The following is a 25,027-nucleotide window of genomic DNA, read 5'->3' as shown; positions in this document are numbered from 1 at the left end:
CAATTGCTCTCAACCCACTCCCAACACACACATTTATGTCTTTGGCACATCTGTATTTAATAAACTATGCACATCAAGCTGAGAAAAAATATTACTGCACACTATGTTTACACTTTTCATACTTATGTAATGCAGTATTACCCTATATGTGAATAAGTACTGCCCTCCAGAAAAATATTTAATTGACAAAAGCAGTAACTATTTGACTTAGTTGTCCTCATTTGAATCCCATTGTTACTGAAATGTGTTAGTCGTTGGTACATGGGTTGGATAAAAAGTAGTGGAAACTCTGTTATAATGCATACCAGACTTTATTGACAGATGTTATCTCGATCACCTCTCCCCCACACATGGAAGGCGTCGTTCACAGTCAGCACATCCTACACTGTCGATGTCTTGCAAGGACTGCCCTGTGGCATGGAGGATGTGTTCTGTTGTGTTGTAGTGTCTGCCACAAATAGTTTCCTTAATTTTGGTGAACATGGACTCATATACAAGGTGAGTATGGTGGATCTTCCAGTACCTCCCACCCCCATGTAAGCAGATCTTGCATGGGGCCTGCACTGTGCATTTCCTTGAAGCATGATGGTGTGCAGTGCCAGAAGGTACCATCACTTTCTTCTTAGTGCAGGATGAAGGTGTTATCACAAAAAATATCAGTAGTAGGCTGCATCGACAGTTTGTCCCAGTGGTACAGTATGATGCAGGATTAACCCATTGATATCGTAAGCCACAATAACCATCACTTTGGTTGCAGCTGGTTCATAGCACATGTTCTGTGGGCAAGGAGAATTGTGCTTACATAGTGAACAGTGTAAGTTTTTTTTTTTTTTGACTGTCACACAGTCTACATGGATTTGCAATGCAGAGTCAGTTATTTCAACTATGAATTATTTGATAAGGATAAATGTGTAATGTGATCATTTCATCTTGGTGCATAAAATTTTCAGATGAATTGATTGATGTATAAGAGACATGTCAAGTCTTACAATTAAGAACATTGTAAGACAAATGAAAAGTTAAAATTGTTTTATATACATATCTTAAATACAGCTACAGAAAAATATATTGCAGTTTTCAGTATACAAAGAAATAAATGATTCTGTTATTCGAATTGCAGAACTGTCCTCTATGAATTCTTCAGTATTCTAATTGCACTTTATGAAGAGTAAGAAGGAAACTTTTCAGCTCCATGTTAAATATATTACTGCCATTTATATTATTCTAAATTTTTAACGCCATATACTCTGATGTTTGTTATAGAATTTAGAATGACTTATTGGAAGTTTAAAACTGTCTCTTTTGCGATTACTGTAGCTGTGGTGGAACAGAAAGTGTCAAATGTATGTTGGTTTTTGTAATAAATAATAATAATAATAATAATAATAATAATAATAATAAAAACCAACGTGATGTACAAAGAGGGAATGGACAGTATTTTTACATACTGTAACAGTGTTAGACAGGATTCCCATTGTTTGGCAACAGACATGTGCCAAATTATTTTCATTTGTTATTTGCCCAGAAGATTATGCTATAACGAATTAACTGACTCAAAATAGCAGTGATAAACTATATTTCAGGTTGATGTCTATGTTTGCAGCAAATTGTGCATTCCAGATTAAATTTTTCCCAAGATTTCAAGTTATCTGTATTTCACTCTGTTAGTTTCATATTGCATCATTTTGGTTTTAGTTGCATCTAGTTTTAGTCCATTTTGATGGAAACAACATTTAAGTTTTTATGAAGCATTTTGAACACTTTCTGGTATTATTTCAGGCACTTTATTTTCAATTAGAATTGATGTATCATCAGCAAATAAAACTGAATGAATCGTAAATTAGTGGCGTGGGGGGGGGGGGGTTGGGGTTGTGGACTGGAAAGAACAGATAGGAACCCAATGTCGAACTTTCTGAGACTCCTTGGGAAATAGGTTTCCAGTTTGAGGAGGGATTTCTTGAATGTGTAGTTAAGATTACTTTTTTGTTTCCCATGTGTTAGATAAGATTTGAAGCATTGTAAAGCAGTGCCCTGATTCTGTAATTCGTGCAGAAGTAAGAAGTGGTTCACTGAATCAAATGCTTTCATCAGATCACTGTATATTAATGTGCCTTTTTACCTGTACCTAACAAGGAGCGTATCTTTTGAGTAAATTAATTGATGGCTTTTACAGTGCTTTTTCACTATTTGAATCCAAACTGCTTTTTATAGTTTTTTTCCTTTATAGTAAGAAAGTGTTGAATTTGTTTTCCTGCAGTATTTTCAAACATTTTAGAGAAGACCAGTACAAGGGAGAGAGGACGGTAGTTCCTCTTATCTTCTGTTGGCCCTTTTTTAAATAATGATTTTACCTCAAAATATTAAACATGACTGCGATTCAGCAACTGAATATATTTGAAGAGCTTGAAACATCAGTCAGCCAGTTGCAAACCAAAGGTTTATTTAGCCCTTGATGTAGGTTTCGATATTTATAAAAATATATTCTTCAGTGGGCCCTAAAAATGTTTATAAATGGTTACAAACTATTTTTACAGACATAACAAAATATTTATTGTAGAAAATATTTGTGAGGTACGTCATAACGTGTTACATCATATGGTCGTGAATTACAATAGCTGAAGCTGAGTGGCTCGTGCCATATATAAAATTGATATAAGAACCGAAAATATCACATGCCATGGCTTAAGGTTTTATCTCAGTGTATTTAACTTTATTTGGGAAACATCACTGCTCTAAAGATTGGTTTATTGTAACTGATAGAGGTAGTGAATTGATGTGATACACATCCCAGTTGTTATAGATGTGGGTATTTCATCCCACCCAGATGAGGTTTTGTTGTTTGAAGACAATATTTCATTGTCCATATCTGATTGCATGATCTTTTTTCAATTTGCTTAAAATGTGAGTTCACTTTGTGTTCAAAGCTTAGGAAATTTGCCTTTTCTTGATGGGCTGCCGTATCTACATCTGATCTTGGCTACATTTAAGAAAAATTGATTGAAGCCATTGGACATCTGAACAGGACTTAGTATAATTTCCACTTCAAATCTAATTTTCTGTATCTCTTGAGTTTTGACTTAAGCTCCTAACTCTGACTGAACAACTGATCGCACTGCTTTGTCATGTTTCTATGTTGGAGGATGAATGCATGCCCTTTTTTAGCAGTTAGTTCAACTGTTCAAAATATAGCTTCATATCATTTAACATGGATAACAAAATCAAGATATCTGTATGATTTTAGCCCATTGTGAATAACACAGCCACTGCAATATCCATTTATGTTTAAGCCTGCTGCAATCACATTTTTTTTTCTTACTTTCTTTTAAAATATTTCTAAGAGACACTGGAATTTAGCTAAGAACACTGTTGTTGGAGTGCAGACAGGAATTCTGTAGACTGACATAACCACTCTATTGTATTTATGTGTGTGAAATGTTATGGGACTTAACTGCTAAGGTCATAAGCCCCTAAGCTTACACACTAATTAACCTAAATTATCCTAAGGACAAAAACACACACACACCCATGCCCGAGGGAGGACGCGAACCTCCGCCGGGACCAGCCGCACAGTCCATGACTGCAGCGCCTTAGACTGCTCGGCTAATCCCGCGCGGCACCACTCTATTCAGATCACATAACTCTGCAAAGCAACGCTCAAACACAACATTTTCATCTAAATAATTAAAATTTTCTCTTACTTCATAACGTATTGCAGACTACAAGACTGCAGATTAGCGTATTTTCTGCTTTTAAGTCTCTGATATTCCACTGCATCACTAGAGCATTTTTGTTGTTTACAGTTATTTGATAGGTGTCCTTTCTTTGATATTTATATTTTTTATTTTCAGTTTGTACCTTTGATCTGTCACTCCCAGTTTCCCCTGATTTTAGGATTTTTACGTGTTGATAAACATTTTACTGGAGTTCATAGAGCCTAACCTCTTAAAATGTAAGCCATCTTTTCCCAAACATTTATCATTCAGAAACTTATTTGGGTTGATAAATATTGCCCCAAGCCTGTCTCACTCTTCCCTAATGCCACCATTTATTCTGTTGAGATAAGCGACATGTACCAATCTTCTGTGGAAAATACTTCTACCAGCCTGTAGGCCGTGTGCACGAATTTTGCCAATTTAATCAGATTTCGTGTTTCACTGACGATTTATACCTCACTGTTGCTGTGGTTTAAATTACAGAAGAATGGAATAAAAGAATTGTAAGTACCTACTTGTCAGCTTCTGACTGTACTTCCAGTCATGTATCTGTTCATTCATCCCTCCATTGTCATTTGTGACTGCACCTACAAAATACAGTCTTCAAATATGTGCCCTTCTTTCCTTGCATTACAGTTGTGCTTGTCAAACAAACTGACTGTACCAGGACAGAGAACTCCACTCAGAAATCTATGCATGAAGAGTGTCTGTATGGATATTGTTGTTGTTAATTGTACTGTGGTTGTGTAAATGGTAATTCATTTGAAATTGGTTTTCGTCACTAGCCACAAAAAGTATTGGGAAGTGAATATACAGGGAAGTGAGTGTAAGAATACCAAGGTATATGAAAAGGGCTTCACAAGCAGTGTGGCTATCTACTGTACACACTATTCTTATTACTCAGTTTTCTAGTGTGAATACTTAATTTACTTCAACTATTTTTCTCCAGAAGATAATTCTGTAGCGCAATAGGGCGTGAAATTATGCAAAATATGGTAGTATTTTGTCATTAGACCTTCTCAATGACACCTACTTCTAACTACAAACTATGCTACTAATGTAAGCAGAGTTTCTTGATCAGCTTATTACTGTTTTGACTGTACTTCATTACGTTATCAATCTGAGCATAAAGGGATTTTACACGTTGGGTCTCATTGAGTGCATGATTAAGAATTGTTATTTTGGTGCAGGACATCATTATCTGTGTCAAGTCCATTATACAAGTTTTTGTAAAACTGATCATTCATCAGTTTGCAAAAATGTGCCAATTGGTAACGTTTCCAGCTATAATCTTAGCTATCGACTTTAAATGTAAACTCTTGGTTTATATTTTTGTCATCAGCAAGGCATGCAGCTTCTAGACAGCCAACAAGAGATAAGCAAATTAATGCACAAATGGAAAAGAATTGTTTCTCTATCTTTTGGAACTAAAGGATTGTTTCTTACCACTCCCATCACAGATTATTTTCATACTATGGCCACCATTAGCACTCAAAACAATAATTTGATGGTCACTGTTTTTTATGATCGTGTGCTCGACAGAAGCTAGTATGCGTAAGCAATTAATAAATAAGTATGTATTTTATGTAATTAAAATTAAACTTTTTATGCCGTGTGGTATTCATTCTGCCAGTCATTAATTCACACTGTTTTATTCCCATCTGAGTCTCTCAGTAAGTTTCTTTTCATAGCTGTTCTGCACTCATGCTTGGAGATCACGTTATGATTTTAAAGCAGACCATTCCTACAATGATGGTTCGGTAGGAATTTATAAATAAATCTCATTAGCACCAGTTAAAGAAATTAGTTGCCTTTTCTTTTTGTAATTCTAGAGTGCGAGTGAACTGCTCTTTGCCTGTAAGTGCATCATGTGTAGAGTGTCATTTTTCACTCCTGTGACAGTTACTGTAACAGCACAACTTCATAATGTGCTATAAAATTCACAGCAGTATTGTTGTTAAATATGGATTTAATTTTATGAAACATCAGACCATCTTCTTTTTATTTGTCTAATTTTGTTTACAGAACAACTATTAATTATAACCCCATCCATCATACACCCAAGTGCCTCTGAAGGTAAAAACACAGTAACTTAGAACTTCTGTTCCTTCATGTTGTTGTATCTAAATGGGGACTTTCTTTGGGAAGGGTCACATGACTCCCATAAGTAGTAAAATTATTTACCTGTATGTAAAATGCAACATAACACAATACTGTAGAGAGAGGTGTAGGACTCGTGTGTTTAATCCCTTTATTTCCCTCCCTTAGTCCTTTTGCTTCAGTAAGACACACACTGTGCTGTTATACATCTGTTTACTGAAACCAGCTGTTGCCTTACATCCTAATAAGTATACATAGGAACTACATTTGCAGCACTGGGACATTCAGTTGCCACGCGGAGTGGCCGCGTGGTTAGTGGCACCATGTCACTGACTGCGCGGCACCTCCTGCCAGAGGTTCGACTCCTCCCTCGCGCGTGTGTGTATGTGTTGTTCTTAGCATAGGTTAGTTTAGGTTAGTTAAGTAGTGTGTAAGTCTAGGGACCAATGACCTCTGCAGTTCGGTCACACACACACACACACACACACACACACACACACACACACATTTTGACATTCAGTTAGTGAACATATGAGCACGTTTTTTGTGTTACTACACAAGAAGCACTTTTTGAAGCTGTTGCTTCTACATCTACATGGATACTCTGCAAATCACATTCAAGTGCCTGGAGGATTCATCTAACCACTTGAGCTTTTTGAATAAAGTCAGTTGCCAAAACTAATGCTAAAGATGAGAAGCTCTGAAATACATTAAAATTGTGCGAAGCACTGTTGCTACTGTAGCTCTTAAGTGATCATTCACCCGTAGGAGCCTGTCCGCTACACAAACCTGTCTCTATACTTTTTTCACAATTTTATAAATACGCCACATTATCAGTTTTGCCAGGTTAAAAGCTCGTATTAGCTCTTTGATGGTTATGTGTAGTCATATTTTTATAAATAACATTTACCATTAAGTCAGAACTAAACAGTATTGTTGTAACCAACATTTTTTATATCATCACAGTTGCAATGTTCTGCAGCAATATTATACACATAGTCCATTTGCTTTAGGACCGACCAGGTGCGTGAAGCGATGCCCTTGGTGGCATCTGCACCCACTGTCCATTACGATATTGGTCCACCGTACAAGAGAATGCGGCTCGGAGAGGCTAAGCCGGATGTGCAGCAACCTCTGCGTATCGACACAAGGGTAAGTCACAGAAAGCCTTACTTATACAATTTCCCTTTAAGTGAGCTTAAGAAACTTCATATACTCCCAAGTAATTATTCTGCAGAAAATTATATTGTGGTTGATGTGTATGTAAAATTTCATAAATGGCATAAGTGTTTTGAAATTACACATTGTGTGTGTCCACATTTAGCTTCTAGCAGAAAGATAAAATACAATTAGGATTCCTTGAAAAATATACTGGAATGGGAATCGTGCAGGCTCATGGTGTATTCTCTGCAATAACTCGTGTGGTAAAGGTTTTCAATGTGATTAGGCATTGTTTACAATGATAAAGGATGAAGAGAATCTGTAAACCATTAGGTCGTAGCAAAATAGCATGAAAACAAACATTTTGTTGAATTGGTAAAGAGAAGACGTGCAGAATAGAGAAATGTAGAGAAATATGACAAAAAATTAAGTAAACCTACAATTTGCAATAAATAAGAGCATCTATGTGAATCAAAATGAAATCATAATCATTTGTGTTGGATAGGTGCTACAATAATGAGGCTGCAAGACACCACCCACTTTCTCCCAGTCCCCATCTTCACTTAATTTCTACAGTGTCAGCTTTATAATTTTTTTCTCTAGTTTTTCAGTGTAGTGTTGTATTTTACATGAAGTATACAATGTGATGTTGACAGGCTGTATTAACAATTCAATTTCTTGGAAACCTGCCATTACTCCAGGCCTTGTCATTTCATCTAGTTGTGGTACAGTCTCGTTACTCTAATACTATTGATTATGGAAAGGTATGTTGCAAGATTTCAGGATGGACAAGGAAAATAAATTTTTGTATTAGCTAATTAAATAATGCAAAAAATCCTTATATTTTATTGTTGAATAGCCCTTGTTCATGTCCAGCAAATCAGTTTTTTGAACCACTAAACAAAATTTTGCATGCTATAGTTAAATATTAAAATTTTTAACTTGTCTCCAATAACACTGGTGTTGAAGAGATGTTAAACTGATGTCCTTTTCATAATTTTTCATTGGTTTCAGTTTCATAGAAAAGTCCACGCAATAGCACGCATGTGTGCACGCACACACACACACACACACACACACACACACACACACACACACACACACACACATTTTATATTATTCATTCAGTTGTAGCTAGTAAGGAGGAGGATATGTCTTCATCTTATCAATCTGGATGTGTGAGGCTTAGCAGTGCATTGTTTACCACATTGAATCTCCACAAAGCTGCAGTATGTTGCCTTGTCTTTATATTTTGTTACATAATCTACTTTGAGAAAGATCATGTAATAAGTGTAGCCCAACTCTTTTTCAATGGTCAGTGGTCAATTACATATAATTTTGCAGGTATGTACAGTGGTATAAGTGGGTTCTGCCTGCAAAAAAATATTGTGAGTGAAGTTAATAGTAAAGAAGTTGTGAATTAAAACGTCATGCCTCATGCTGAAGTTTTACTGTGTCAGTGAAAATGTAGTAAGCAATAAACATTTTCTTTTTGTTGTTTTGTGTGTGATGTGGAGAGAGATGTATATCTGTTGAGAAAAAAATTTGAAAAGATTTGAAAATGTATGTAAAGTTCGGTGGAAGTCATTAAGTGCTCTCATTCTTAAATACTGGATGAATGTAGTCCAGCTAATTTGTGTGCTGTGACTTAGTCTTTCTTAAGACATATACACAGTTCCCAACTTTAATACTTGACGTATTGTGTTAAACCTGTAGGGTAAGATTATGCCTCTTAATGGTTAGATTATGACAGGTCAATAATTATATGAAATATTGAAAATTAAATTTTTGTTTCCCCTGAATACTGTTAGGTAGGCAACCTGCAACTGGGGATCCAGGTGGCTCTTTTTATTCATTAAGTGATGTAATATAGATTGTATCTAAGAAGAGCTGCTCTCAAAGACCTTTCCAAGCAAAATATGTGTTCTTGTAGAGTTGCAGCGTATCATAATAGATATAAACAAACCATGAATTCAATTAACATGGGTTTTCATGATCTTTATGTTTGTACTGTGATCTAGATATTTTTTGTGGGAAGAGGGGGGGGGTTGTTGCCTGGTATTTTTTTTTGTCATATGATTGTTTTTTTATGTCATGGTGGAATAATGGGGTAATTAAATTAAGCTATATGATAAACAACCATCTGTGTTACAGCTACTATAATCCTCCACTCCAAGAACAATTTTAATGATTGACTTCAATAGTGTGATTTGCTTCAATGTTGTTGTTGTCATGGTCTTCAGTCCTGAGACTGGTTTGATGCAGCTCTCCATGCTACTCTATCCTGTGCAAGCTTCTTCATCTCACAGTACCTACTGCAGCCTAAATCCTTCTGAATCTGCTTAGTGTATTCATCTCTCGGTCTCCCTCTATGATTTTTACCCTCCACGCTGCCCTCCAATACTAAATTGGTGATTCCTCAATGTCTCAGAACATGTCAATAGTGTATCGTTAATTATTTCTGCCTGTGACAATTTCTTTCTAATCAAAACATTAGTGAATTTCTGTCACTAATGTGATTTGATTCAAGTAGAACCCATAATGGTTTTATTTCTGTGCAACTTTTCAGTTTTGTATTAATCTCTAACAAAAGGCAATGTTAGAATGCTCCACCATGGTGCATATTTCACTTCAAAATAATAATTTGAATGTGCCTTATATAAAAATTTGTTTTACATTTAAACACACTTGATGTACCATCGGCAAGCCACACTTTTGTGCACGCTCATTGTTTTGATGTACTTTCCTGTGGCTGTTTTAGGATTGCTAACAATAGCCTCTGCATATACTGTATTGTACCTACAATCTCTGAAGTCACTGTCTATCCACAGCAGTGGTATTTTTTATCGCATGGTGATCCTCATGGCATTGTCAGTGTGAAAAACTTAGTATTATGTGCTTTTCTGTGTTATGCACATTGTGTCATTGCTTTGTGTTAAACTTATTGTCAGTGTGGATGCTTTGCATAATTTTACTACTACATATTCCATCCTTTTTAAAGAAATCAGAGGTTGTAACAGAACTATCACATTTTAGTGTTTCCTATTGTTTTTATCCTCGAAAGAAGGGTATTTTTTGTATAAAGATATTCGGAACAAAGGCCTCGACAAAGATACTGGCAGCGGAGATTTTACAAGGCCCATGTAATTTCTACGCAAATGTTGGAATCTATAGAAGCTCAAACAGTCGTTCGAGTTCTCGGCACGCGATTGCTTCCGGCATTTGCTTTAAATGGTTATCGGGAAAGCTTCGATCGGCAGCCCTTTCGCCAGTGGGTGGTCTTCCCTTCATCACGGGCAGCAGACGAGCGAGCGGCGTCTGCGCCACGGGTACTAACGACGTTGTGGCGGTCGTGAACTCCGCTTTGCCCGTTCGACGAAGGCACGCAAGTGGGACACACACTCACAGAGCCAGGCAGGCCTGTCCGTTGAGTTTGCGGCCAAGTAGTAGGAGTGGGAGGGGACGCCCGAAGGTCAGTGACTCCCCTCTCCTCCCCACCCTCCTCGACTTCCCACGGAGATATGGCAACCGCGCGCAACGCTAGCCGCTCTCTCTCTCTCTCTCTGGCGTGGCTGGAAAAGTTCTTCGTCAAAGCAGAGCTTGTTTCCTTGAACACTTTGCACGTTTTCGTAACCCGGCAATGCGTAGGCAGCATTTCAGCTTGCGACAGTTTTGTCATTTTTATAATACTACTTCAGTCACAAGAAAAACCCGTCTGTTGTTTGCGTTTGCGCAGAGATAACAGCGAAGGAAATGTTCGAATTTGTAAACTAGTGTGCAGAAGTGACTATCCCATATTGAAACTGGATACAGTGTTTACGATTTCGATCGCAGTTGAGCCTTACAGGTTTGTCTTCGTGCCCATCTGCCTTGGATGTATGGTTGTAACATCGCCCTTGGACCGTTGGGTTGTTAATAACATTTGTAACTGAGAATTCTTTATCACAGATATGATTAAACGTGAGGTAAGCGTAAATGACAACCACTCCTAGCGGAATGTGAACGAAGAAAACATTGGAAGTCGTCTGAGGCAGCCGCCAGAAGTTGAATATGCGTCTGTTTTGTAATACTTCTGAAGGTGCTCATCGAGAAATTCGATGCGTCAATGATATAAAAGAAAATGAAACTTCACTGCTCAATTTCAAGAAGCACGAGCGTCAAAAACCTCTTTTTTTCACAACACACAAACTAGTTACCGAGTGGGTAGACCTAAAGCCGATGTTTCGACCGACTTTGCAGCGATTCCCGTCAGCGCGACTAACTTCAGTCGGTCAAAACGTCTGTTTTATAGTTAGTTTCAGTGTTTCATAATGACGCAACCTACCCTAAAATATTTTATTGAATTACTCAGTAAGGAAGATGCCATAGAGGGTTCTGCAGTCTAGTCGTTCTCTTATTTATTTGCCGAGTAACGCCCGTGTTGCACAAGGGACATAGGAGTTAACGAACAACTAGACGATGAAAGTGGTATATCAAGGGATTGTTCAATAACATACAGGGCGTTTCAAAAAGAAAGAGCAGATTTCAAACATTTATTTCTCAAAAACTACAAATGATAGAAACACAATTCCAACGGTCCTTCACTCAATATGAGTACCAAATGTTACACAACAAATATCAAAACTGTACCTCAATATGAGCACCATTTGTTACACGACAAATATCAAACCGGTATCTCATTTCTTGCCACACACGACGCAACTGGTCTTTAGTTACCGAATTCACGGCCGCAACAATTCGATGTCGTACCTCTTGAAGAGTAGCGGGCATAGGTGGGACATAAACACAGTCCTTTATGTACCCCCACAAATAAAAATCGCAGGGTGTAAGGTCTGGTGACCTGGGAGGCCACAGACGATGACATTGATCTTGTGCTCCTGCTCTTCCAATCCACCGTCCTGGAATGGTGTTATTTAGGTACCGTCGTACAGGTTCAGAGAAGTGTGGTGGGGCGCCATCTTGCATGAAGATGAAGTGATTTGAATCTTCCTGAAGTTGAGGAAATAGCCAGTTTTCTAACATGTCCAGGTAAATGGTTCCTGTGATAGTTTTCTCCATGAAAAAGAAAGGTCCATAAACTTTGTTTACCGAAATTGCACAAAAGACGTTAACCTTTGGTGAGTCTCTTTCATGTTGAATAACGTCCCTCGGAGTTTCACTCGCCCAAATTCGTACGTTATGCCGATTAACTTTACCAGAAATGTGAAACGTTGATTCATCTGAAAAAATTAATCGTTCGGCAAAATTGTCCTCTTCCATGTCCTGTAGAATTGCAGTTGAAAATTCGAACCTTTTGTTGTGGTCGTCAGGACGCAATGCTTGCAATAACTGCAGTTTGTACGGCTTCATGTGCAGACGGTTACTCAGAACGCGCCATACCGTTGTTTTAGACATGTTTAGTTCGTGACTTGCCCGTGCCGTGGATTTTCTAGGGCTCCTTTCGTAAGCTGCACGGACACGCTCGACATTTTCATCCGATGTGCGTGGACGACCCGTGCTTTTTCGCTTGCAGATGCAACCATCTTCTACGAATCTGTGATGCCACTCATAAATTTGCTTATGACGAGGCGGCTGTTTGTTGAATTGACGGCGGAATGCACGTTGCACACCAACAATGGACTCTAACTTTGCAAATTGCAGCACACAAAATGATCGTTCCTGTGGTGTCGTCGCCATTTTCCTACAAACAAACGCCAGCGCCACTGCGGATTTGCATGGAACTTCTGCGCGGACCATTGAAAAACTTTGAACCTTTCTCTGACAAGAAACGTTTGAATTGTGTTTCTATCATTTGTAGTTTTTGAGAAATAAATGTTTGAAATCTGCTCTTTCTTTTTGAAACGCCCTGTATTTCCACGCAAGCGACGTAGACATACCTCCCCTCCCCCCCTTCCCTACGTCCCCCTTCGAGACATTAGTTGCCTTTCATCTGGCTCTTGGCAGGATCCCGAAAAAGATATCTATTCTAGTGGTCGTGTAAATAGGGCCATAGTTTTATTTCAGAAATTACTACGCAGAAATTTCACTGTACAAGAAATGAAAATGGTTCAAATGGCTCTGAGCACTATGGGACTTAACATCTCAGGTCATCAGTCCCCAAGAACTTAGAACTACTTAAACCTAACTAACCTAAGGACAGCACACACATCCATGCCCGAGTGGATTCGAACCTGCGACCGTAGCGGTCGTTCGGTTCCAGACTGAAGCGCCCAAGAAATGAATTTCTGAAACTTATTCTGGTAAATAGTAAAAAAAAAAATATATATTCATCCCATTTAGGACAATTTCTAGTACCTTTAAAGGATTTTAATGACAGTAGAAAGAACTACACCTATTTTATTTTTCTAGCATCAGTAAACATGTATATCAAACTGAGTTGACAAAATAAAAATAAAAATTTTGGTTTTATTTTTATTTTAATAATCAGAACAATTTAATTCTAGCATTTAAAAATTATTTCACTGTGTATCAGAAAATGCGAAATAGGAAGTATAAAAAAATCTCTTTTTATTATAACATGCTAAACGTAAGACGTCATTTAAATGCACTAGTTGTATGTTAAATGCTAAGAAAATTCAAGAGTACATAGGCAAATTTTAGAAAATTTTCTCTGAAAGTAGTTGAAAATTGATAAATATAGTCAAATTGTTAAATATAGTCAAATTGTTATGTATTTTAATTCAAAAGGAAAACTCAAAATTTGTACGTGATATGAAAGAAAAATATTCTGTTAATAAAGTCTTGATTAATTTCTACTGTGGTTTGGTATACATATTGACAGTTTTGTCCCTTGGATAAAAACATGAGATCGAAATTTTTCTAACCTTTAACTTAGCAATCTCTTGGAGAATAGAAATTAAATGTATTGAGTTAGAGGTATTGCTTTCAGTGGCTGAAATTGACAGTCCAAACAGTCATTCCTGAGTTTTGAAAAACTCTGTTTACCACATGTAACTTACTAAAGTGGTATTGATTTTCTTCTTATGATTTATCTTGAGTGGAATTTGAGCACAATTAAATGGAAACTTGTGGATAAATTGACATTTACACTATCTATGACAACATTTGATGCTAAAGTTATTGGTGGCTCGTAGATACACATTTGCAATTATCCTGCATACGGCTCGTTTGTGGACCTGTGTTAACAGGAATGTTTTTGCTTCAGTTATCATATACTTTCACCCTGTCAGTTTGTGTCACTAATTATGATGCATCTTGTATTCATATTGTGCACTTGGTCACCTCTAGCACCCTTCTCCCTTTGACAACTGAAGTTCTTGCTTCAAACTTAAAACCAGCTCTAGGTATACCTATCTAGTAGACATGTAGGGTTATAGAGAGGTCTTCATGAAAGTTGACCAGCCTGTGACAGGTAATCATAAAATTTTAATTATTGTTTTTGCTGTTGTTGTTGTTCTGGTGGTGGTTTGTCTACACTTTGAAGACTGATGTGATGCAGTTCTCCATGCTTGTCTATACTGCGCAAGTCTCTTCATCTCTGAATAACTACGGTACATCAGTCAGCATCCACTTGAACCTGCTTGCTGTGTTCATCACCTGGTTTTCCCTACAACTTTTATCCCACACACTTGTGTCCATAATCAGTTTGACATTTCCTTGATGCCTCAGGATATGCCCTATCAACAGAGCAGGGGAGACTTTCTTTCCTTTTCATCCCATTCGGTAAATCTACCCTGATCTGGGGTTCTGGGTGACTTTTCGGAACTGTATCCCTTTCCCTAAACCTCTCCAGTCCTTTTCCTTCACCCCTCTTCCTTCCCCTTCAACTGTTCTGCAGGAGGAGGAGCCATTGGCTCTGAATGCTTGTAAAAGTTAAATCCGTTTTTGTGTGTGTTCTCCTGCTGTTATTTGGTGACTAGATTTTTTTATCTATCTATTTACATTATATTATCAGTTATTGGATATTTTTGTTGTCTCATTAAACTGATGGTTTATCAGTATTCATTCTTGTCAGCACCTACCTTTTTTGGAATTATGCGTGCCTCTACAGCCTTGGACTTGTCCTTATGTATTTCAGCTTAGCCATTTGCACTTTGTCAGTTTGTTTTGTTTAGATGTCTCTATTCCTTTTTCTCTGCTTCTTTTTCTGTATTTTTATATTTTGTCCCTTTATCAATTAAATTTAATACCTCCTGTGTTATTGAATAATTTCTGCTAGCCTTATCTTTTTTACTAATTTGATCCTCAGCTGCCTTTATTACGTCACATCAAAGCCACCCATTCACAATCTGTTGTACGCCTTTCCTTGTTTCAGTTAATCGTTATCTAATGCTCCTTCTGAAACTATTACCAACCTCTGTTCCTTTCAATTTATTGAAGCACGTCTTCGTAATTTCCTACCTTTTTGCAATTTCTTCAGTTTTAATCTGCAGACCAATAAATTATGGTAAGAGCCCTCATCTGCCCTCAGAAATATCTTAAAGTTTAAAACCTGGTCCCCAAATCAATATCATCATATTTTCAATGTCTCCAGGTCTATTCCATTTATACAACCTTATCACACATTTCTTAAATCAAATGTTAGCAGTGATTACAGTACGCTCTGTCTAAATTTCTACCAGGGGATTCCCCTTTCATTCCTTTTCTCCAGCCAATATTCACCTATTATTTTTACTTCTCTTTCTTATGCCACTATTGAATTCCAGGTCCCCATTACAATTAAATTTTCATATCCCTTAACTATCCAAATAAATTCTTTTATGCCGTTGTATGTACTTTCAATCTCTCCATCATCTGCAGCGTTAGCATATCAACTTGTACTACTGTTGTGGATATTGTCTTTGTGTCTGTTTTGGCTTTCATAGTGCATAACTTACCCACATTCCTATTTTCATATTCATTATTAGACGTACTCTTGTGTTATCCATATTTGATTTTGTACTTGTATCTCTGTACTCACCTGAGCAAGAGTCTGGTTCTTCCTGCTGCCACACTCCACTAATTCCCACTATGTCTAAGTTTAACATATCTATTTCCCTTTTTGAATTTGCTTGCCTACCTATCTTATTAAAGGAGCTGGCTTGCCACACACTGACCCATACACTACCAGTTTTGTTTTTCCTATTGATGACATTTTCCCGAGTAATCTTTGCACAGAGATCCAAAAGGGGAACTATTTTACCTCCAGAATATTTTACCCAATAGGATGCTGTCATTCAACTGTCTGCCTGTGGGAAAAATAATGGCTATAGTTCCCCCTGCTTTCAGCCATTCACAGTACTAGCATAGCAATGCCATTTTGGCTAATGTTACGAGGCCTGGCAGCTACTGAAACATCTCTTGCTCCTGTTCAAGAACCATAGGTTAGTCTGGCATCTCATATCCCATATGTATCACTGACATTGCTAAAAGGCAACAGAATTTTTTGTTTATTCTTCAGGCAAGTGTCTGCAGTCCTGATACATACTGAAATCCCCATGCCACATTACCATATCATGCTGCCATAGTAGCCAAAATGAAATGAGACAGCCCATTGATAAAGGAAATAATGACATTTCTTTCATATTATATACAGATACCATTGATTGGAAGTGCTTTGTTTTTAAAATAAATTGTGGTCAAAACAACTATTGATAAATTGCAGTGCTGTGTGGTAATTCATTTTTGGAAACAACGAAAATGTTACAGCTGTGTCAGACCAAACCAGGTGACTTCTTTAGCTATCTGCATTGGCCATTATACATTTCCACAGCTGTCAAAATCAAATTTCCACATTCCACTCTACATTATCAATGGGTTGCAACATTTTGTTTTGGCTCCTAGAGCGGCGTGCTACACTGTAGAACCCTGTTGGAGGTTGGTCCATCGAGTGACCCACACGTGGTTGCACAGTGCGAGGCAAAATGTATTTGATTGATAAAGAACAAATACAGATAAAATTTTTTATTCATTATTCATCAATAACAGATAAAAATATTTAATTGAAACTTTATCCATTTACACGAATGAAAAAAATTAATAATTGTCTGTTAATAAAAATGTTATGATAGATAAATTCGAGATACAGTGAGATTTATTGCTCCAATTCCTTGTCATTTGTTAAACATATGTAATTTTGGTTGCTTGAATCAAATTAGTTTTCAGAACTACTCTTCTTTTTAAACATCTCATCAGAAAGTTTATTAGATTTTCAAAGATGTGCCAGTGTGACACAATAAAGAAAATATGTTCTTCACATGCTAAGAAAATATTGTTGTGTTATATCTCCTGAAGTCATCTTTATTTCAAGATAATGATGTAACTTTCAAATCACAATCTTCTTCAGCAAAAATTGAGAACCAAATTTCCTTTCTATGTCAAAATATAATTTGAAACTCATGACCCGATTCACAAGCTAGTGAAATTTTTGTGCATATCAGGATGGCAGACAACAAACAAATAGACGTAAATTTATTTTTTCGCGGTGTTAATTAAAATTTCATGACTACTTCTCCTACAGGCTACGTGATCTTTCTTTGTGTAATATGAGCACGTCGCTAGCAGATGTTTTCACCTATTTCATCGTTTCTGTGTTCTATAAATGTGGTGAAAGTGTTTAATGCTACAGTATTGTGTTGAAAATGATGGACGGCCAGATGGCAAGAACATTGTGGTCATTTTGAGGTCAATAAAAGACAGAATCTCGGCATATAACTGAGTTTGAGATAAATAATTAGATAAAGGGAGTATGCGAGAGGAAATTATCGTCTCACATGTGTTGAAAAGGATAACCACCATGTCTATCCTTCCGACTGCCGCACAAAGTAAAGGACCAATGTGTTAGCAAAGGGTAGGATATTCTTGCAAATATCAAAAATAGGCAAAGGCCAGCTGGGTTAGAAGCCGCCAACCCACAGGAAATTCACATGGAAGCATATAGCATGTGCATGGAGGTATGAGAGTCAGATTATTACGAAGTGACTTCAGGTAACTACACTTCTGTTTGTCACCTTTATAACAAGTTGAAATTGTGGAGTTTTTCAGCAAAAGTCTTCGCTATGTACTGATGATGCACGAGCAGGTAGGTTTGCATTTCACCGGTGGGCAGCATTGAAACGTGTCCAGTGCGACAGCGTCATACAAGCAGCAAACTTTTGAAGAAAACTTCTCGACCTGACTGCTGTTTACAGAGCGGGTATTTTAGTGTCGCCGTTACTATTGAGTTTTGTGTTGTACTCTCCTTTTGATCATCTTTGGTTGTGTCCTGCTGCAAGCTGTGGGAACTCGCATCTTTTTATGAAGATCCAATGCAACCTTTAAGATGTTTCATCACCATTGCATACTTTTGTCATAATTATTTACTTAAATATTCATAGAGTTTCTGACCAATATCGGTGCGGGATCCCAGAAATTTACGGTTCAAAAGAAGGAAAATTATTTTGTAATTGTTATCAGAAAATGATCTTTGTTTCCAAGAATAAGAATCTGATAGCATGTAAATAATTCCATAGTTCGTTGACTAGATTTGTCATTAGTCATTTACAATTTTATAGCATGTAAATAATTCCATAGTTCATTGACTAGATTTGTCATTAGTCGTTTACAATTTTATTTCGTAGTAAATGATGTAGGCCTACATGTGGTGGAGAGAAAGCGAGGAATGGTACGGAATAGCAGGTGGGCATATCGTACACACAGCTACGCTGAATTTCTGATAAGTTTAGAAATAGTAGCAGGATGCTGGCAGATTGAAGCTGTCAATGATGGCTGGATAGCTCAGTGGGTAAGAGCATTGCCCGCGAAAGGCAAGGTTCCGGGTTCGAGTCCCGGTCCGGCATACAGTTCTAATCTGTCGGAAAGTTTTACGACAGCTCTCCTCACTTTTTAAGTTGTGCCATAAGAAATACAAGGATAACTTACCAAGTGTCCAGTAAAGGTATACTTACATGAGCCATAAAATTTGCACGATTCCTGACAATATATTCCAACAACGTTGTTCGGCAACATTGCGGCCACTGCAAACTAGTGAAAGTGAGTATGTTGTGCTGCTGTTACGTCACACAGGGAATCATTAGAAAGAACAAGAGAAATCGCCCTTAGTGGATCGTTCTTTTTAGAATGTTCGAGAAAATTTAACTAGTGAACTTATGCTGGAACCACAAGTCACCTGTTGCAGAATTTTAATAGAATGTCGAAACACAATGTCGAATATCCCCTATAACCAATTGGTTCAAAAATTGCTAAAACCTATACATATATGAGAGATTGTTCACCAGTTACAACCCAATTGGCGATCATGTGTCGTTTTTTTTTTTTGCTATGGTGATGAGTACAGAAGTTTTATACAGTGCTTCTTTAAAATCCACTATTCCTCTATAAGCTTCATGGCCCCTACCAGAAGTGTGCAGTGTTCTGGTAGGACTGAAAGATTTCATTAAGAGAAGTTTTAAATAATATAATTTTTATTTACATTTTATTTTATTTACCATCACATACCAATGTTTGCCGGTACAGTATCAGTTCTTGCTACAATCACATCTCGAGATAATATGAAACTCGTGGTATCAAATGCAAACCATGTTTATGAAGAGTCACCTGTGCTTATAGTCTTCCTATACAACTTTTTTTTTGCCTGTTTTAAGGCTTTGGAATTTTTTGTATGCCTTATGAAGCGTGATTCCGAGCACCTGACTGCAGCGTTGTCGGTGAGAGAAGTAGGAAACAGGTGAGAACGAGAGGGAAGCGTTCACAGACAGCGGCAGAGGTAATACTGCCCTGCAGTACCCACGAAGGTATTAAAAAAAAAGGGGGGGGGGAGGTGGCATTATGTAACAAACTTGAAGCCAGTGTCCGCCATTTTAACTATCCCAAAACATTAGGTTCACCGCATTCATACCACCCTCCATAGTTCACCGAGGTGTCACTTCCGTGGCGTCACTCTTGTGTCGTATTACTAGAGCAAATACGCATTCAAGAATAGAAAAACGTTCGAAATTGCTTTCCTGACACAATGTTATTCTTGTAGGATCTATAACTTCTAGTATTTAAAACAGTTGCGCGCACCGACAGAAGTAATGATCAAGAAGCACTCGTAAACAATAGTCTGCTAATGTTTTGGGCTACTTAAAATGCCGGCAGGCCCCTCCCACTCCGGCTTCAAAACAACGCACAGCGTAAGTCTTTACTGCCACCTCCCTCCTTTTCGTACCTCCATGGCAGTGCCAGTTATTCTCCACCCGTGGTGTACGACACTTGCAACCCCGCGGCAGTAGGTCGGCAACTACGTGCAACATCAGCAATATTGCCCATCCATACCTCTAAATTGTTGTCTATTGCAGCCACATTGCAGCAGTGTTGACAGCAACGCTATTGAAGCCAAGTAAGGCCAAAAAATATGCTCCATCTAAACGCACCATAAGATAGAAAAGTGAACTCAGCGAGACAATGAAAATGGAGAAAAAACATTGAAACGCGTACCAACGAACAATATGTCGTCGATAGTAACTTACAAGTGATTAAGGAACGAATAAGAGCTCCACTAGAGTTCTTTCTATGACCATTCTTACTTCCATAGAAACGAGATTAATTCAGCACTATTGTACATGACACAGTGCTGGACGATTGCTAAGATAGCAATTAACTAGATTTTCTCACACTTGCGTTTTTACTGTATCTTGTATTTATTTTTTTTAGTAATTTTCCCGTCCGTGATAGGCAACCTGTTTCTTGACACTAAACATGGATCTGCGCACATGTATCTTAAAGTCTTTTCTATGCGGTATAGTTGTGTTTGATGTGAATCCCAGCGCTGGAGGCGTGGCTAATGAGTGGAAACGACCCGGCCATTACCGAAGTATAAGGCTGCTGGTGCACACAAAAAGCGCGTTCTACTCACTTAACTGTAACTCTCCATTGTTGCCAGGCGAAAACCTAAGCTCAAGTAGATGCAGAAACAATGTTGTAATACTCTCCCAAATCAGCTGTCACTCTTTCTCATTTTTAAACATTTTCAGCAAAGATCCGTTTTGCCATAAAGGACGCAATTGCCTGTTCGAAATCATGATCACGAGAAGAATATTAGAGACATATGATCTTATAGGGAGAAATATGATCTTATAGGGCTACAGAATGGAAAGAATGAGACTTCTTTTCGCGCACCATTCATTAACGGCACGGGGAGAGGTAAAAATGATATTGCTGTAGTGTGTATTCCTCGCCACACACGGTACAGTGGCTTTCGGGGTATATTACGTAGATATAAATAATTTCAAAGTTTACGTACAGCATTTTGTTGTAACCATGGATAGTCCAAATTGCGATACTGACAAATAGATGAAACAGATTGTTTCAGATCACGAAAGGAGCGATTCAGCTCTTGGGCCATATCAGTTGTTTTAACAATGGGGTAATTTACAGCTTACGCACTGTTTTGTTTCATGAATTGGGTTTCATAAAGCGCCGGGCCGACTGATGTGCAAATGTGACAGCTTCTTGGAAAACCGAGAATCTCCGGCAAGGTCTCGATGGACGGACATTTTACCTGTCAGGAAGGTATAATTTATATACCTTTCTAGGACCAACGTATCGGTGCTATGGGAATGACTAAAACCGGGTTTCCGCTATTGAAAGTACTTGAAAAAAAAACGTACTGCAGATCTCCTAGAGGAGTACCCTGATGCCATTGACTCAATGATACCTAACAGCACGGAATCATTTTTACACATCGCAAAATGTGTAAGTTAAAAAAATAATAATTTAGCCAGCATTGTTGCCTTGTGTATAGTTTAACAATTCAGGTGATGGATTGAAATAATTTATGCAGTTTAGGATTACCAAAATATGTTTGTAACCGTCGCCTTATAATAGTGTTTTTTGGACAAAATCTACTGAATTTCATTTACGTTAACGACGAGAAAAGTCAATAAATTATATGCATTGGCGGTTACTCCCAATTTATTCAGATATAAACATTTCATGAATTTTCACCCTGCAGTGGAGTGTCTCAATTGGTAGAGCATTTTCGTGCAAAAAGCAAAAGTCCACACAACAGTTTTAATTTGTTAGGACGTTTTATATATATTTCATGTTTAAAAGTGTCTGGTTGCTGTTGTTTCTGTCGTGCTGGAGTTACATCACCGACATCAATTCTTGTCCGATCACTCATTAGTTCGCCCGTCATTTCTAGTTTAGGAACTTCTTTAAATTCCTCCTTGTCATGTAGAAATGGAGTAGGAGCGAATTTGAATAACGTTTTGTTGAGTCACAGATACCAAATTCAGATCTATTCAGCCCTCCCTATGGTAATACCACGATATGACAGTTCCGAAAACGCTTTGAACAGAAAATAGTAATATTTTACTTTATAATTATTTCTTCGGCACGGCGGGACGTTAAACACCAATATCCTCCTCCTCCTCCTCCTCCTCCTCCTCTTCGGCACGTTGTTCATTTGAGCAGCAGGGTCACACGAGTGTATTATTAACAACTGGCGTGCACGGTTGTTGTTTTTTTTAGTAGAAAAATAAACGTAGTGTATCGTCGTCGGCGGATCATAACACCTGCACAGAATCAGTGTGTGCTGATGGGTTTGTGAGCACCGTTGGCGCACCGCATAGCTGGTTGGCCATTCGCTAATTTGTTAGCTTGCCTTGTAAAACCGGCTTTAGTCAACCGTTTCTCCAAGGCTTCCAAGGTATGCGGATATCAACAAGAGAAGAGCTGTCGAGACTGGAAATCTGAGAGAGGGCAACGAGCATTGAAGCTTTCATGTGGTATACGGTGTTCATATTGATTTATCAGAGGAAAGGCCCTAGGTTGCAGTTTCAGCTATCACTGCTGAATATATCTGCATAGTTTTTAATTGGCCAAAAGGCGTGCAGTCTCAGGAAGTCGACCTCGTTGTTAGAAGTCTGCATCAGATGTAAATGTAAAACAATACATCACAACTATCATGAACTGACGTATCAGTACGCTTCTGCTAGTGTTATATAATAATTCACGTTTTCTATTATGTGCATCATGTGCTGACTCTTCCAGTGGCTGTCCGGTTACGTACTTATCCGTCGAAGTTCCTTGACACGAATTTGTTTTAGATCCTTAAGACTTCATCCACCTATTCCTTTTAGAATCTCTGCGAAGCGCTGTGGCCTTAACACTATCACGACATTGGCTGGAATGTGTTGAGGCTGCCCATCAAAATATTTTCGTCGTCATTTTATGGCCAAAGTTAGGTCGCATCATTTAATAGAAAGTTCTTGGTTCATTCTTCTCCTGCCATACATACTTCATAGTGGGTAAAAGATTTTTTTTCGCGAAAAGTAACAGTTTCTTCTCATCTACCTTCATCTTAAGACTTTCCATATCATTAAGACTTTCCATATCATTAAGACTTTCCATATTTCGCCACAGGACGTACTATCGATTTATTTTCCTATTGCAAAAGGGTGTGTGTGACACATCTGTTTGATGCGGAAGCAAGGTATGAACAGTTTAATAATTCGTTGTTTTGTCTCCAGCTTTAAAAGTGTTGAACAACACGCTATAAATTATAGAGAAAAGACGACGGTTTCGTGCTACAAATAAACCATAAAACAATCTCTAGGAAGAAATAACACATTTACTAAAGCCTAAAGAGGAAAACTCGTTCAGCCCACAGGCGCAAAGAAATACATTGCGGCACGAATGGAAGGTAATCTGGCTGGAATCCGGAGCAATTTGACGTGCGTCACATATTCCACGCAACACAAAACCCCTCAGAAGAGTAGAAGAAAGAATCCATCTCAAATGTATCTGATATTCCTCTCTCACGCTTAGAATTATTGAGATGCGTTGGTGTGGCTTGAAAATAAGATATGGGAGAAAAAATTTACTTTAAAAAAGCCTTATAAAGTGATTAGTCGATCAGTATGAAGCATCCGATGTGCTCGTTGCGGAAGGTACATTATCATTTTCTGAAGCCAATAGGAAAATGCGTATTTACAGTTAAGTGTATAAGATGCGACTTGAAAGTTCGACCAATCGATCAATATCCAATTATCAACATATGTTGAAAACACGTGAATGCGAATTGTGGTTCATTTTGTTGTTGGTCTGATTAATTCGATTCATTGGCAAAGCCGTATACGTTGGGAGCTGAAATTTGTGAAGATGGGAGTAGTTTCTGCAGTATGTGGATCTGTAAGCTACGGGGACTGGCTGGCGGCTAATGAAGAAAAGAAATACCCGACGTTAAATGTTGGGTTTCCTATTTCATTTACAAATAAAAGGTACCTATGGATGTGCATTTTTGCCAGATATTGGAGATATGTGCGTATGGTTTCTAATTTTGTACGCGATATATCATCCAGAGGCGGCAAGTTAATAGCCTTCTGTGAAAGTTTGATTCCCTGAGCGCAGCAGGGTATAAAGATTTCGTCATTTACCGGATCTAAGTCATTAGTTATTCTGAGCTTGCATTATAGATACCCTGGAGAATTTGTAACTTTGTTTCTCGTTGCATCTTTTCCAAGAGTAAACCTAGAGCAGTGCTATCCAACAAATGGGGTGGCGCGTGGATGTGGTGTGTGTGTGTGTGTGTGTGTGTGTGTGTGTGTGTGTGTGTGTGTGTGTGTGTGTGTGTCGGAAGGGGGGGGGGCGGTTCTTATTCTGTCAAACCAATTTTTCTTTTTAAACCTTCAGCCTCCAAACGCAGCAGAAGAGTGAGTGCATGTCTCGCGAGATTTTGAAGTGAAGGGCAGGTTTCCGCACTGTTTGGGGTGTTTGGACGGCTAACATACTCATGGTTCTGCAGTGCTCACACATCATTGGAAGCAGCTGTTTCACTTGTAAACATGATTTCAGTGTTCCTTTATTTGCTCTCGTCGACGCGAACTATTTCAGAATCAAAGCGGCTCGTCTAGGAATCACGACGGCTTCGGTACGGCAAGGGCCCCCAGAATCATTTCTCTTAAAACATGTATTCGTTGGAATTACGAACGATGGCTTATTATTTTGTTCACGTTTGCCTTTGTTGTTTCCAGGTTGCCCTTAGTCGTGAAGAGGGACTGCAGACAGTAATTTGGTTTCATGCTGTAGTTACAATCCACACAATTAACTAGCTAGGAAAAAGGAAATCC

The 25,027-nt window shown here is 38.1% G+C and overlaps 1 protein-coding gene and 1 non-coding gene across 3 annotated transcripts in view; both read left to right on the top strand.

Moving 5' to 3' along the window:
• The window catches only part of LOC126203504 (nuclear receptor corepressor 1-like), a 395,459-nt gene that overhangs the window by 145,850 nt on the left and 224,582 nt on the right, over positions 1–25,027 (top strand). For both annotated transcript variants that reach the window (XM_049937831.1, XM_049937830.1), the window contains exon 4: positions 6,827–6,965. In XM_049937831.1, the coding sequence (XP_049793788.1) occupies positions 6,827–6,965 (139 nt within the window). The remainder of the gene's footprint in view (positions 1–6,826; positions 6,966–25,027) is intronic.
• Trnas-cga (transfer RNA serine (anticodon CGA)) lies at positions 18,679–18,754 on the top strand. The gene has a single exon. It is a non-coding gene; the product is annotated as a tRNA-Ser (tRNA).

This window comes from Schistocerca nitens, chromosome 9 (assembly GCF_023898315.1).
Source record: "Schistocerca nitens isolate TAMUIC-IGC-003100 chromosome 9, iqSchNite1.1, whole genome shotgun sequence".
NCBI classification, from domain to species: domain Eukaryota; kingdom Metazoa; phylum Arthropoda; class Insecta; order Orthoptera; family Acrididae; genus Schistocerca; species Schistocerca nitens.
Note: the sequence above shows the minus strand (reverse complement) of the source record. Positions and strands in the feature narration are given on the sequence as shown.